At 43.1% G+C, this 15,219-nt stretch overlaps 1 protein-coding gene across 1 annotated transcript; it reads left to right on the forward strand.

Annotated features, from left to right (window-relative positions):
- Nucleotides 1-943: 943 nt before the first annotated feature.
- On the forward strand, nucleotides 944-14,824 carry col28a2a (collagen, type XXVIII, alpha 2a). Its single transcript, XM_052081583.1, has 35 exons — nucleotides 944-1,347; nucleotides 1,442-1,582; nucleotides 2,823-3,397; nucleotides 4,161-4,181; nucleotides 4,280-4,339; nucleotides 5,614-5,667; nucleotides 6,664-6,708; nucleotides 6,794-6,820; nucleotides 6,908-6,952; nucleotides 7,038-7,082; nucleotides 7,371-7,424; nucleotides 8,634-8,702; nucleotides 8,807-8,875; nucleotides 8,984-9,052; nucleotides 9,643-9,711; nucleotides 9,986-10,054; nucleotides 10,148-10,216; nucleotides 10,320-10,388; nucleotides 10,509-10,580; nucleotides 10,662-10,730; nucleotides 10,810-10,881; nucleotides 10,991-11,059; nucleotides 11,190-11,258; nucleotides 11,339-11,407; nucleotides 11,485-11,553; nucleotides 11,640-11,708; nucleotides 11,927-11,995; nucleotides 12,090-12,158; nucleotides 12,252-12,332; nucleotides 12,470-12,505; nucleotides 12,587-12,623; nucleotides 12,714-13,271; nucleotides 13,449-13,735; nucleotides 13,815-14,061; nucleotides 14,155-14,824. Exons 2-35 carry the CDS (start codon nucleotides 1,453-1,455, stop codon nucleotides 14,361-14,363), a joined length of 3,690 nt encoding a protein of 1,229 aa, XP_051937543.1. The 5' UTR covers nucleotides 944-1,347; nucleotides 1,442-1,452; the 3' UTR covers nucleotides 14,364-14,824.
- Nucleotides 14,825-15,219: the final 395 nt, after the last annotated feature.

Below are 15,219 nucleotides of genomic sequence, written 5' to 3' on the forward strand. Positions count from 1 at the left end.
ATGGAATTCTCCCTTACCTTGTTCATGGTCAGAGGAATGCTGGTGACTATTCCAACTAATTGAAGTTGAGAGGTAAACTACAGCCAATCACAACCATTCATATTTACAGCTTTTTGTGCAATACGATAATCATTCAAATGCTCAGGACCACAGAACAACTCGAGAGGTGTGTGTTTGGAATGTTTATTATTTTTCCCAACCACGAAATACTGTCACAGCTCGTATAAGTGATGAATGGCCTCATGTTGACGTATATCATAGAGCAACGGGGTGGATTTTGCCAACCTATCATTCAGCGAAGCATTCTTTTGTGTCACAGGGTCTCCTCTAATTACTTGTTGCCTGCAGCTTTGCAATACAAAGCCTCTTCACCTGGAAAGAGTGGGCAAAAAGGTCCTCGAATCCATCGCCTGCAGTGCGCATCGTACCAACCACAGTGGGACGGGGACACTGAAAGGTCAATGATGGTCATCTGTCGAGGTCAAAAGGCGAAAAGAAGGCCTGTGGCTAGCTTTTTTTTTTTCTTGGAGGAAAAACAAATATTCTTTCTTTCTCAGTACCGTTCTATTGAAGGAAGCAAAGTCAAGTGCAGATTCCAAACACCACAATACTTTCACTACCTTGAGTTGGTTTGGTTTTTACTATTTGCACCCATTTGTTGTTTTTTTTTTTGGTCTACTTTTTCCAGGCAGGACTTTTCTGGTTTCAGTGCAAAGGTAACCAGGTCATTGCCAGGTTGGCCTCTTAACATTAAGTGTGCCACAAATGAGGAATGTATGCTTGCATTTATTACATTATTATCATTTTACTTTTTGAATATTCTTGTTTCAAAACAGTGGTTCAAATATTTTTATTGTTTTAGACAACATATGTGTATGGTACTACTGAGTATGTCTGTATGATAAAAGCATATACCGGTAGTTTGCATTCGTGTAGAACTGCACTGCATAATACTGAGAGATGTTTATCATATTTTCCCCCTTGCAAAGCAACAAAGGCCCCGCAATTGGCTGGCAACCAATTCGGGGATAGCTACGATAAGCTCCAGCTCACCTGTGACTCAACTAAGAACAAGATGGCGATGCAATGTTCCAGAAACTAAACTGCTTTCTTGTGCCCCTGAGGCAAGAAAGGGGAGTCTGCATGAGTAAGAATCCATTGAATTGGTTGGGTGGTTCCTTCCTTATAAAAGAGGTGTGCATACTCAGGTTCTCTGACTCTGCTTTCGAGAAGGACGACATCGCTGTTGCTGCTGATGGATGGTAAATGAGAGTGCCGGTGCTCTTTGTGCAACGTGGATAGTGCTGCAGGTCCAAACAGCACATTGAAATACTGCGGCATCTCAAAGTAGTTTGAACAGTGAGGTTTGTTTCTCTGTAGACGCTTTACAATGGCATGCATTTAGTTTGTCCTTTACATGCCTTTTTTTTTTTATTTGTAGTCGAGACAACTATGTTCCTCTCTTTGGAATCAGTGCTGTTGGCCGCAGCCCTGGCTTGTGTCTGGGCTCAAGATTTGCATGATGACAGAAGAGCCAAATCTCGGACCAAAACAATGGCTGTGAATATTTATGATGGGCAAGGTAAGCAAAATAAATGTGTCGACCATTAAAAAAAATGTTCTTAATTCTTCTGCCTGTCGCGATATGTCACTGCCGTACATAGATAAACAAATATACAACATTTTTTGTGAGTAAATAATAATTTTGGTGAGAATGAATGAGCACCTTTGATGATCTCTGACAGCCAGAGTAGGTAATAGCTTGCTACGTGCCGTCGGATTGACTTCAGTAACTATTTGGATGCATTTTATTTGTCAGAGTATTTTCGAAGTGACCTATTTTTAACTTTCACTTGATTATTTTGTAAAGAACAAATACTACGTTTACTCCATTAAATTGATTTACGGTACATTGCACATAGTACTTTTATTTTTATCTTTCCATAATTGCTTGTGTGGTCTGTTGTTTGAAAATGCTTTCAGCTGACAAGACTTTCATCATGTGCTGTTTCAAGTGGTTTTTTTTTTGCTCATGGCGCACTAACAGTTTTAGAGATTCACTGGTGTAAGGAACGGGCGGCCCGGTGGCCCAGTGGTTAGCGCATCGACCTCATAGTGCAGACGTACCGGGTTCAAACCCAGCTCTGGCCTCCCTTTGTGGAGTTTGCATGTTCTCCTGTGTGGGTTTTCTCCGGGTACTACGGTTTCCTCCCGCATTCCAGAAACATGCATGGCAGGCTGATTGAACACTCAAAATTGCGCAGATGATTCTTCGTCTCTATGTGCCCTGCGATTGGCTGGCAACCGCTTCAGGGTGTCCCCCGCTTACAGCACCCACGCGACCCTTGTAGTGGATAAGCGGATCGCAGAATGGATGGATGGTTTAAGGAACCTAATTTGGTCACATAACCATGAGTCAAAAGTGTTTAAACATTCATTCATTCATCTTCCGAGCCGCTTGATCCTCACTCGGGTCGCGGGGGGTGCTGTAGGTGCAGTAGGAGCCTATCCCAGCTGTCTTCGGGCAGTAGGCGGGGGACAACCTGAATCGGTTGCCAGCCAATCGCAGGGCACACAGAAACGAACAACCATCCGCACTCACACTCACACATAGGCCTGCCACGCATGTTTTTGGAATGTGGGAGGAGACCAGAGCACCCGGAGAAAACCCACACAGGCCCGGGGAGAACATGCAAACTCCACACAGGGAGGCCGGAGCTGGCATCGAACCCGGTACCTCTGCCCTGTGAAGCCGACGTGCGAACCACTGGACGACCGGGCCGACCAGCGTTTAAACAGACCCTTCTTATTTCTTCATGCAGCCATCATAGATGAGGACTGTAGCTTGGAGCTGGCCTTTCTCTTGGATAGCTCCGAGAGTGCCAAAGACAACCACGAGCAGGAGAAGCAGTTTACGATGAACTTGGTGGATCGACTTAAAGGCTTGAAACTGGCGACAGGGCGCAGCTTGAGTCTGAGGGTGGCCCTCCTCCAGTACAGCAGTACCGTCATCACAGAGCAAAGATTTAACGACTGGAGGGGCACGGAGAACTTCAAGAACCGCATCGCTCCCATCGTTTACATCGGCCATGGCACCTACACCACCTACGCCATCACCAACATGACCAAGATCTACCAAGAGGAGTCCACTCCGGGCAGCATTAAAGTAGCTGTACTCCTCACCGATGGCTCCTCGCACCCGAGGAACCCGGATATTTTCTCTGCAGTTGCTGAGGTCAAGAACCAGGGTGTGAAGTTCTTCACTCTGGGTATCACCAGGACGGCCAACGAGCCCTCCAATGTGGCTCAGCTGCGCCTCCTCGCCAGCTCTCCCACTTCCGACTTCCTCCACAATTTGCAGGACAAAGACATTGTTGAAAAAATGGCTACAAAGATTGTAAGTATCTTTGAGGGCAATTATTTACTCACAGGAGGCTTGCATATTTACTGGACGGACAGAAAAACAAATGAAAGAAGAATGACTGCGATCTTAAGATTCTTTTTTCTTTTTTATAAATAGTTTCACATTTTCATGCTCTTATAGTGTCTAGCCATCCATTTTCCAATCCACTTATCCTCACGATGGTAGCGAGCGTGCTGGAGCCTATCGCAGCTGTCTTCGGGCAGCAGGTGGGGGACACCCTGAACTGGTTGCCAATCAATCGCAGGGCACACATAGACGAACAATCATTCGTGCTCATAATCACACCCAAATCCCGCTTTTAGAATTTTCCATTAGCCTGCCATGCATGTTTTTGGAATGTGGGAGGAAATAGGGATACCCGAAGAAAACCCACTCAGGCACAGGGAGAACATGCAAACTCCACAGCCAGAATCTAACCTTGCGCCTCCATACTGTGAGGTGGATGTGTTAACCAGTCGACCACCGTCCTGCCTCTAATAATGTCTAATATTTTATATTTTAAGATTGAATTCACATTTCACATTTCTTTTTTTAATTCAAGTGACAGCCACAAATCATTTTCTTACTCCATATTTTTTTTTCATTTATTGTTTGTTTGTTTAAACCAATCTGCTGTATGCTGCTTTTGCTGAATTTCAGCAAGAGAAATAACTCCGTTACCGTTATCTTAATACAGGTAACCATATTTGAACATGAATAAGAATGCAATTTTAATGATGTTTGCTTTTATTCGCAGACTGACCTCGCTGATGAAGGAGTAAGTATTGCTTCACTTACTCATTGAAATTTGGCCGAATCATCAATACGACACTGATTCAAAAGCTAATATGACGTATCTCCTCTCTTTTTTCTCAGTGCCCTCTGGCTCAGAACTGTGCCTGCGAGAAAGGCGAGAGGGGCCTCAGTGGGCCTGCGGTGAGTAGAAACTTCTTTTCAAGTGTCAGAAGTCGACATGCCTCCAAGACAGTCCCCCCCCCCCCTAATCTCTTGTGTGAATGTCAATTGCACACATTCAAACAATCATGTTAAATGCTCCCTTTGTCTAACTTGTACGCGTTTTTCAAAAGCGACATAAGCCTCCTTTCACTTCATCAGATCCATCTGCACTCTTTAATGAAATACGATGGAGGCAGTGTATTACAAATCCTGCCTTGAAAGATAAAAATGCTGAATAATGATTGATACTGTCGGAAAGAGGACTATATTTTGATCAGCATATTTTGCTCATGAGAGGGGCAAAACATTATAAACACCTCTCTGCATCATCGACGACGGGTCCAAACAACTGTAATTTACCACCATAATAATGACAAAAAGTAATACCTCCTGCAGTATCAGAACTAGGCATTATCATCATTAAAATACCAGAGAAGATAAAAGTAGGGTTTGTTTGTAAAAATAACCCCCCCCCTGCCCCTTCACATTTGCAATTGAAAATTAACATGCCATTATTTTTTCATAGTCTTCTTCCCACAAACACAAGCAATAAACGTGTGTGTGTGTATGTGTGTGTGTGTGCGTGCATAGATACAGTACATGTAAATATGTCGAACTGAAATTAAACCGTTTTTTGGTCACTCGAATGAGGCATTTTTTTTTTCATGCCCATACCTGCACCCTTGTCATCAGCATGTGGAATCCAGTAACAGTTTCCTTTGTGCATGATCGCACTGGATTATCTCAACCCTGCACTTGCGCACGCACATGGAGATGCTTATGCAAACTCGCTGGCAAAGGCACTCACCGGGTGCTGACAGACAGTTGCCCGACCATTAACCAGGTGCATTCTCCAGAGAGAGATTCTTGAAATTCTTCCGTTCAGACAAGGCTGCTCTCATAATTGCTCTTATTGGTTTAATGGTCACGAACCAACAAATGTCTGGGGGATAGCAACTGTCATGCATCCAGGTGCGTTTCGACGTATTGACCCCCGCCCCCAGAGGGCGAGACCACTCATGCCCTATTTATGCTCCAGACGTCATCTCGAAGTGACTCATGGTGTCATGTATAAGTGCAGGTACTCAAACAGCATTACATTGATCTCCCCCCCCCCCCCCCTCTCTTGTCTGTCTTGGTGTCTCAGCCTGCCTAGAAGTGTATTATTTTTTTCTTTACATGGCTAAAAGGGAATTCATTACAATCAAGCGAGCTGCAAAAATGCCAAAATGTGATTTTGTTTCCTTCTACAGGGGAAGAAAGGTCGTCCAGGAGAAGATGGAGCCCCCGGGCTAAAAGGACAAAAGGTGTGCGCCTCCACACACGCATGGCTTGACCCTGACCACTGACAAGCATTTAAAAAGTTATTTATACCTTTTTAAGGGTTGCACACCTGAGATCCATTTTCCAGTTTGAAACAAGTTATTTCCTCAACACTGGGAAATGGGTCTGAAAATATTTCCCAAATTACAGAGGACAATTATTCCAGTATATACTGTGTTCTCCGGGTTTCAGAATATTAGGTACCCGTACACACTTTTTTCAAACACTGCTGTCCTAACAATGGAAAAATTTGGCCAAGCAGAGTAAGTTGGACAAACTTTCTGTCTTTTCAAAACCTGCATCCAATCACGTTCTGGCTGAACCTAACAATAGAAGTCATGCTGTTTGATTCATTTACTCTAAAATGACAAAATCTGTCTAAGCACAACCGTATTTTATAAGTTGCACCAGTCAAAAAATGTATCACGAAGAAGGAAAAAAACATGGGTAAGTCATTCTGGAGTGAAGGTGGCATTTTGGGGGGCAATTTAACAAAAATGAAACACTGAAGAGTAGAGCTCGGACTGGCAAGCAAAATCCTCGTTCCCTAATCACTGCAAATTGACTGCAGCGAACAAGTTCTGGATGGATGTGAAACGTCTGCTTTTAACGATGGAAACAGTTTTTCTTTTTAATTTAAAATGGCTTACCTTAACTACAATCTCACGTCGCATTGCGGCCAATGGTAGAATCCTGGTTGGTTATTGTGTCAAGATTCTAGTTAAGGTAAGCCATTTTAAAATCAAAAGGAAAAACTTTTCCGTACTTAGAAGGGGAAGTTTCGATATCCAATCGAAACTCGTGAACCGCGGTCAACACGATTAGGGAACAGGGAATTTTGAGCTCAGATTCTAATATACACAAGCTCACCTGTATATAGGTTGCAGAACCAGCCGAATTATGGGAAAAAGGGTGACTTATAGTAAAAAAAATACAATATTCTACTGATATAATGACTTGATATCATGGTGACATTACAGGGTGAAGCTGGAATAAGCGGTATACCCGGGCGAGACGGCGCTGAGGTAACTGTACCACACATTTGATTAACACCTGTCCAGTTTTAGTGTACCTGACACTTTCATTTCTAATAATCAAATCTATTTACAGGGAAAATTTGGTTACAAAGGAGAACAGGCAAGTGATGGGGATAACAGATGACCGATCGTTTTCGAAAACGCAGTTCAAGTCGGCATGGGCATGAACTTGGCAATCTATCCGCAGGGTGAACGGGGAGAGTGCGGCACTCCGGGAATCAAAGGAGACAGGGTACGACAACATGAATAAGAAATGATCATTTATACATTTTAATTTGCACTGTTTGTGTCTTTTGGCATCATGTGACCTGTTGCAGGGTCCTGAGGGTTTGATTGGTGCAAGAGGACTTAGAGGACTGCAGGTTGGTAAATACTGATGAGCACGTCACCATATATGATAATAGTCTTGTAAAGATGATTTTTTTTCTTCTATTGAATCAGTATGAAGAACAAGTGGGAAATGTAAATAATATTTTTCATTCAAGACAATGCATAGATCAACGATTCTATAACTATGTAAGGATATTACATCAACTATTATCTATTGACTTTTAACCTGCTTCTCAAACATGTCAACCTTCCCTCTCATTCAAACATACCAAATCAGATGCACACACTTTTGTTTTTAACTGGATGTTATTTGTGTCCAGGGGCTACCAGGACCACATGGAGACATTGGACCAGAGGGCCCGCAGGGAAAGCAGGTTAGCATCTTTCCTTTTTTTATTATTATTATTTTTTTAAGCACACCTTCTGCTACCTTGCAATTTCCTTGATCATCACTTTTAACAACAGGCTGAAATTTCACCACCGCCATGTGTTAATGTGCATCACAGGAAGATGAAAAGACCCCTTAGCAAGCATTTGTTGACGTTCCCCTTTATTATTATAATAGTGAAAGAATGAATCATCAGAAAGGAATCGCTCATCTTGGATTGTATCCAGTTTTTAAAATCTAAACTCAGGAAGTGCCAACAGCAGTGTCTATTTTGTGTATAACATGCAGTAACCGACTTCAGGATATGTTCTCATGTGATGACATACAATACATGTGTACAGCATTTCCACAGGCGTAAATGCAAGTACTGATGCAGTTTGGGTTGGATAGACAGCGGGGCCTTGAGAGCCACATGACTGATGAATTTTTCAAGGGATGAGCTGTTTGGACAATTTTTGCTTTGACACACAAAATTTGATGTACACTGTAAGGTGACAATGAGTTTAAGTGATTTCACAGCAAAGAGCAGATTGGCAGAGAGTGAACAATTCTTCAAAAGAAGAGGCTTCAAGATGCTTAATACCCCTTACAGTTGAAGTGTCCTGTCAGAGTAAAACAAACTTAAGAAAATTACATGTTGTTTATTTAAAACAAGGCACACTCACATGCATATATTCTTTATCCTCAATAAAAAACGACTATAATTTCTCTGCATTTTACTGAGTAACTTTTAGTAGGTGTAAAACCCTTCTTCGTTTATGTCTGCGGGACTGTGTTATACTGCCCCTTGATGGCCAAAAAGTCGCTCACAGCGGGAGGTGCTACAATGAATTAATCATGACGCACAAATTGTGTAATTATTAACAATGGGTTGGATCGCAAGTGTCACATATTGGCTGGGTAGTGATGAGGCACAATTACGATGTAGAATGTAATCCAACTACAAAAGAGCTTGCATTGAAAAGTTAATATCTGTGCAAAATGCATGTGCAGCAATACCGGTCGTTGTTTTTTGTTTTGTCCAATGTTGCAGATGTCAGCAGCATTTTATCTTTTTTATGCACTGACAGATCTTTTCTGTCTCACGGTTACATATATGCTTCGACATTGTAACTTGACTGAAACTGACAGATTGAGCTCAAAACATGTCCTGACTTGTAAGGAGACGACTGATAACCCGATATTTTGATGACAGGGGGAACGTGGACCACCCGGCCCTCCAGGTATTCAGGGAGAAACTGGCATTGGGACGCCTGGACCAAAAGTATGCAGAAAGACTTATCTTTTGCCTCATTCTTTTTTTTTTCCAACGGTGTCTCATTTGCACTTGCGTGTGTGTTAATACATCCTTTTACTTCATTTTTCTAGGGTGACATGGGATTCCAGGGGCGCCCTGGTCCTCCTGGTCCTGCAGGTATTGGTGCACACGGTCCACCAGTGAGTTCTTCTCTTGAATGAATTGTCCATTTATATTATTGTCACAGCAAATGTTTTTAAACCAACGCTCGATATCCAATTAAGCAATGTTTTTTTTTTTTTTCACAGGGACCTCAAGGGCCACAAGGTGTTCAAGGGGAAAAGGGACCAACCGGTGAGGGCCTTCCTGGCCCAAAGGTACGGTATTATTTCGAAGATATGCTGAAGTATCTTGGGATTTGCTGAGATGCGACATCTCGCATCTGCCGTGAATGGTACAAACTCAGTATTCAGCAAATGTGTTTTTTTTTCTTTATTCAGATTTATTTGGGTGTTGTTGGGTGCTGTAGGTGTTGACAAACCTGTGTGAAATAACACTTGAATTGTCCTCAAGCGAGTACACATCTGTTTGACCAAAGCCAAACTTCCTGGGCTGGGTGTTACTGGTATAAATAACTCTTCTGCAGAGCTAACAATCCGCGAATGAGCCACCCAGGCACTAAATAGCATTACATTACACAAACTCCAAGCGGTCTATTCTTTCGTTTTAAAAGGTATTGGAAAAAGCCCACTGGAGGGGAATCATCTCGACAGGAGATGGTATGAAAGGAAAAAGAAATACTAACTTCCATTCCTTTCAGGTTGGATCATCTGAATGAAGTGGCTAACAGGAGCCAACACGCTCCTCTTCTTAAGTGTCTCACCGAAAGACAATACAAACTTGGCAAGGACCCAATAGACATCAAGTGGTTCTGATGTAACTAACACCGCATGATTTTGCTCCGTAGGGGGATCGAGGGCTCCCGGGACCAAGGGGATCACGAGGACAACAGGGTGCAGGAATTAAAGGAGAACGGGCAAGTCAATTATAATTATTGTATCATTCTGTGAAGAATTTTATTGATGGGTCTGTAAATTAAGACATTTCGGGAATAATGGGGAAAAATAATAATATTTGGGCGGACATCTTGGATTTTGGGGCCACCATCTTGGGATTTTGCGTGGCCAGCTGTATTTTTTTAAAGAGTGACATTTGAAAAGTATCTGATCCAAACGTCATGCTTGTTTCACCATTTGAAGGGTTCTTTCACTTATCTGTTCCATTCTAAGTCTTTGGTACTTTCCTTCCAGGGTGAACTGGGGCCTCCAGGTCCCCCAGGGCCCACTGGGCTGACAGGAGTGGGCATACAGGGAGAAAAGGTCAGCAAACCAATTTACATTTTGGTCACTCCACATCCTAACACGTGCACTTAAGAGTTGGGATTACTGAAATGAACCTTGATGACTGTCCAGGGAGTTGAGGGTCCAAGGGGCCCACCGGGAGGAAGAGGGATTCCGGGAGAGGGTTTGCCTGGACCAAAGGTTTGCGGAAACAGCTCTCGAAAATATAAATATCCAAATACATCAACGATAAATACATCCTTTGTATCATTTTTGAGTACCAACTTTCTGTTTCTTTCTCGAGGGGGATCAAGGCTTACCTGGGGAGCAGGGATCGCCAGGAGAGAGAGGTATCGGTGAAGCTGGTCCAAAGGTGAGACGACTCCTCTTTCAAAATCTTCTTGCTAATGAATAGACGATGATATTATTTAGCTGCACGTATCAATGTGGTGCATTCATCTATTATCGAATGATTTCTTTGTAATGACATAAGGGAGAACCCGGATCTGCTGGCTTAGGTGGCTTGCCTGGTCTTCCAGGAGAGGACGGGGCACCGGGGCAGAAGGTACGGAACGTTACACCAACTCTGGTTTTAACGAAACTACCGAAAAAGTCTCTGCATCTGATCTACTCTTCCCATTTATAGGGGGAGCCCGGGTTGCCCGGTTCAAGAGGTTCTGAGGGACTTCCGGGAATTGGCACTCAAGGAGAGAAGGTTTGTATTTTGGTTTTGGTACTTAGCATGTTAAATCGCAGCACAGAACAGTCACATGATGTGTGGTACTCCTTCAAAGGGGGACCAGGGTTTGAGGGGCATCCGTGGCTTACATGGACCTCCAGGAATCTCAGGACCCTCTGGTCCAAAGGTACGGAATCAATGTATCATGAATTAAATGTTTAATATGAAAAAGCATATGCCAGAATAATGCAAAGTACTTCAAAATACAAATGAGCTCATGTCCAAATACTTGGTAGGGTGAACGTGGGGTACCAGGAAACCAAGGCATTCCGGGGCAGCCAGGACGATCCATAACTGGTCCAAAGGTGAATAACTAATTGTTTATACATCAATCTGTCCTGGACACATCTTGAAGCGCCGGTTGTTTGCTCTTCAAATGCAGTGAAATACATCACTATGGTAATCGTCACTATGGTTTCAATTTCTCGTCCTCAGGGGGATCTAGGTCCTACTGGTCCCCCTGGACCGATTGGGGAAACAGGCCTTGGACTTCCAGGTCCAAAGGTATTTGTGTTTTATGAAATGAATGAAACACATCAGCATTGTGTTCTTCATATCATCTCAACTGGGTTTTGTTCCATCAGGGAGATCGAGGTAATACCGGTCCACATGGTCCACCTGGTCCAAAAGGCGAAGGCAGCCCAGGACCTTTGGTTTGTAAAACCACCGACTGGGACGTTGACGCTTCTAGCCGGCCTATCACTAATACGGAGACATATTTCTTTTCAAGGGCCCCCCAGGATTTCCAGGTTTACCAGGAGAGCCAGGCCCAGAAGGAATAGGAATTCCCGGACCAAAGGTTTCACTTTATACTTTGACCATTTGACATGGTTCAACGTTATGTTTGAAGGATGGCTTCAAATTAGTTTGTCGTGTCTATTCCAGGGTGACATTGGCTTTCGAGGATTGCCAGGTTTGCCCGGCCCACCTGGAGAAGGAATACAAGGACCTCCAGTGAGACCATCACTAGATTATTTCAAGCATATTTTGATTTGCTTAAAGTTTATACACTGAAAATATAATTTTAAAGAACATTTCATTACCAATTCTGAACAAGATTGTTATGATGTGCTTGGTTTTTGGCAATTCCTTTGGCAATGGCCATTTCTGGTCTGGATAAACGCTGGAACCTGAATTATTGATCATGTTTTTTTTTTTTAATGTGTTCCAAGGGTAATGTTGGCAGGGCAGGACCTCCTGGTCCAAATGGACCACCGGGAGAGGGTATTCAAGGACCAAAGGTAAACATCACCACCAGTTTGCATCCCACTTACTTTTCGGACTTAGGACTCACTATACCTGAACGTTTATCGACTACCGGTAATCCAACTTCAGGGGGACCCCGGATCCCAAGGTATGACTGGGCCAAGAGGGCCGAGAGGAGATGGTTTTCCTGGAGCTAAAGTAAGCGTCTTCATTTATTTATTTTTGACTGTTGCATATATCATCTCCTCGATGGGACCGGATGGTCTGATGAAATATCCTTTGTCGATACAGGGTGACCGTGGGTCTCAGGGTGAGAGGGGAATGAAAGGTGCCAAGGGAAATTTGGGAGATCCAGGACTTCCTGGTGAAATAGTATGTAAAAATAGACCTTGCTCAACATGATGTCCAATAGATCGATGTGAATAATACATTTTTAAAAATAGATAACTGTGACGTTTTACTGAAGTTGCTGAAGCAATTAAAACTCTTGACGCTTCATCAAATAACAGGGAAAAACAGGAACAAAAGGAGACGCGGGCCTTACAGTAAGTTCATTTGCATCTGTCTCCGATTGCTCGGACAAACTTTACAGGTTTGGTTCTAATACAGTTTGTTTTGTTTTTCAGAGAGAGGACATTATTAAGCTGATTAAAGAAATCTGTGGTAAGTGTGAGTCAAATGAATGTGTCTGTATTAGGAATACTGCAAATATATAAATATGACAAAGTGGAAACTGTGTTTTGCCGTTGTCAGGATGCGGCGTAAAGTGCAAAGAAAGGCCGATGGAACTCGTCTTCGTGATCGACAGCTCCGAGAGCGTCGGCCCCGACAACTTTGAAATCATCAAAGATTTTGTCACCAGGCTGGTGGACCGGACCACCGTGGGACGCAATGCCACGAGAATCGGCCTTGTCCTCTACAGTCTGGACGTCCATTTGGAGTTCAACTTGGTCCGCTACATGAACAAACAAGATGTGAAGCAGGCCATCCGAAAGATGCCTTACATGGGCGAGGGCACCTATACTGGCACCGCCATCAGAAAGGCCACCCAGGAGGCTTTCTACGGCGCCCGGCCCGGTGTCAGGAAGGTCGCCATCGTCATCACTGATGGTCAGGCGGACAAGCGAGAGCCTGTTAAACTCGATATCGCGGTGAGGGAGGCCCATGCTGCAAATATCGAGATGTATGCTCTGGGCATCGTCAATTCTTCGGATCCGACGCAGGCGGAATTTCTGAGAGAACTCAACCTCATTGCCTCTGACCCTGATAGCGAACACATGTACCTAATTGATGACTTCAACACTCTGCCAGGTGATAATCGAATGCGGTAAAAATTGTTCTGAAAAGGCATTTTAATCAATTCACTCGGGACGACAACAACAATCTAAACAGCCCTAGCACAAATCGCGAAAATCCGCATGACACTCTCCCTCAAAGTTTTATAATTTCCTTGAGATCTCAACTCATTTCGACATGTTGTGCTTTCAGCACTAGAGTCCAAACTCATCAGCCAGTTCTGCGAGGATGAAAACGGTGCCGTCATCTACAATCGCATCGCAAACGGGCAGTGGAACGGCAACAACGGAGTCAGCATTCATGGAAATAACGGATACGGACAGAATTCTAATGGATTCGACAATGGCTATGGAACAACCAAGAATGAGGTAAACGGGAACGGTTACCAAGAGGAAGTCACACATGTGAGACGTGCCAACAGCCACGGCCGTGGAGACACTTTCGCACTGCCCATCAGTGCTGATCCACTTCCTATTCAGGTCATTTGCCAGAATTATTTACAAATACTGATGTCAGAAACAAAGTAAATACTGAAATAGTTTTGGGGGTCTCGCTCAGGTTGAAGAAGACGAGGACGGTGAAGATTTAGACTTGAGGGCCCATGTGAGGGCCAGTGGCAGCGTGGTTGTAGTGGACAAAACATTAAGTTTGCCACGTGTAAAGGAAAGCGCTGTCTCCAAAGAAGCAGTCTTATCATCAAAATCTTCATCATCCTCCTCCTCCTCTTCATCAACCTCCACTGCAGGATCTTCATCCTCAAACTCGAATCAGCTGCAGCCAGTGGTGAGTCCGGTCCTGCCTGAAGGTGAGTACTGACTGAAATTAATCTCACTTCATTTTTTTTGCATTTCTTTTCATCACAAGGATTGGTTTGGTTTTGTTTTTTTTCCTCCTTCAGAAGTTGCAGTTCGTGATCCCCGCTGTAACCTCGGCTTGGACCAAGGCACGTGCAGAGCGTACAACATCCGCTGGTATTATGATAAACAGGCTAATTCTTGCGCACAGTTCTGGTACGGAGGCTGCGCTGGGAACGACAATCGATTTGAAACCGAAGATGAATGCAGGAAGACTTGTGTTATATTGAAGACAGGTATTCAAGTTTTTTAACACCATGTAGATTTGCGAAACGATTTATGTTCCTTGACTAATTAATTGTTATAGTGTGTTAATTCCAGCATAATAAAAGAGAAGGAAGAAAAGTACACATCTTACAATACAATCTATCTGTGGTGACTTTTTTTTGCATTAAAAGTAATGTGGCAAGATCACTGATTAAACCCAAAAAACGAATGGAATTCACTGCCACTGTGACATTGTCCAACATCTAAGAGATGCTAAACAGCTTTTTCTAAATCTCTCAGCCATTTGCTTTACTTTGAAATCGATGCCACCAGGCAAATTATTTCAATGTCTGTCAAGGTGTAATTGGCAGCTGCAATACAGGGACACTTATTTTTTAAGTTACATGAGCAGAAGTCAGCGTATAGAAGTTGTCATTAATGTCTTCCTCCATGAAATGTGTCACAAGTTGCGCTGTGTGTGACTGAGTAAATGTTTTTGTGTGTGTATGTATGTGTGTGTGGTGTTTTTATTAATAAAATAATAAAAATGTTGTTTGTTTGCTTGTTTTTGTCCACGGTTCCTGTGTCACCCTGAAGCTCTTTTTGTTTTAAGCTAGCCACTTAAAACAAAATAATCATCACAAAGTCAAAAGTTAAAAATGTATTTTTTATATGTACATATGATACAGTACAGTGGTGCCTTGAGACACTGACTGACCTGACATTAATTTCTTGAGTTCAATAGCTCTATAACAAGCTACAGATAGATATAATCCTGTGTAGCAAACAAAATTACTTGTATGTGTGTGAGTTTTGAAACCGGGTCAACTCCTCTATCTTATCATATGGGTGTTCCACAGAGTTCAATTTTAGGACCGCTGCACTTCACTTTGTATTCTCTG

The sequence above is a fragment of the Hippocampus zosterae genome, chromosome 12 (assembly GCF_025434085.1).
Source record: "Hippocampus zosterae strain Florida chromosome 12, ASM2543408v3, whole genome shotgun sequence".
NCBI lineage: Eukaryota > Metazoa > Chordata > Actinopteri > Syngnathiformes > Syngnathidae > Hippocampus > Hippocampus zosterae.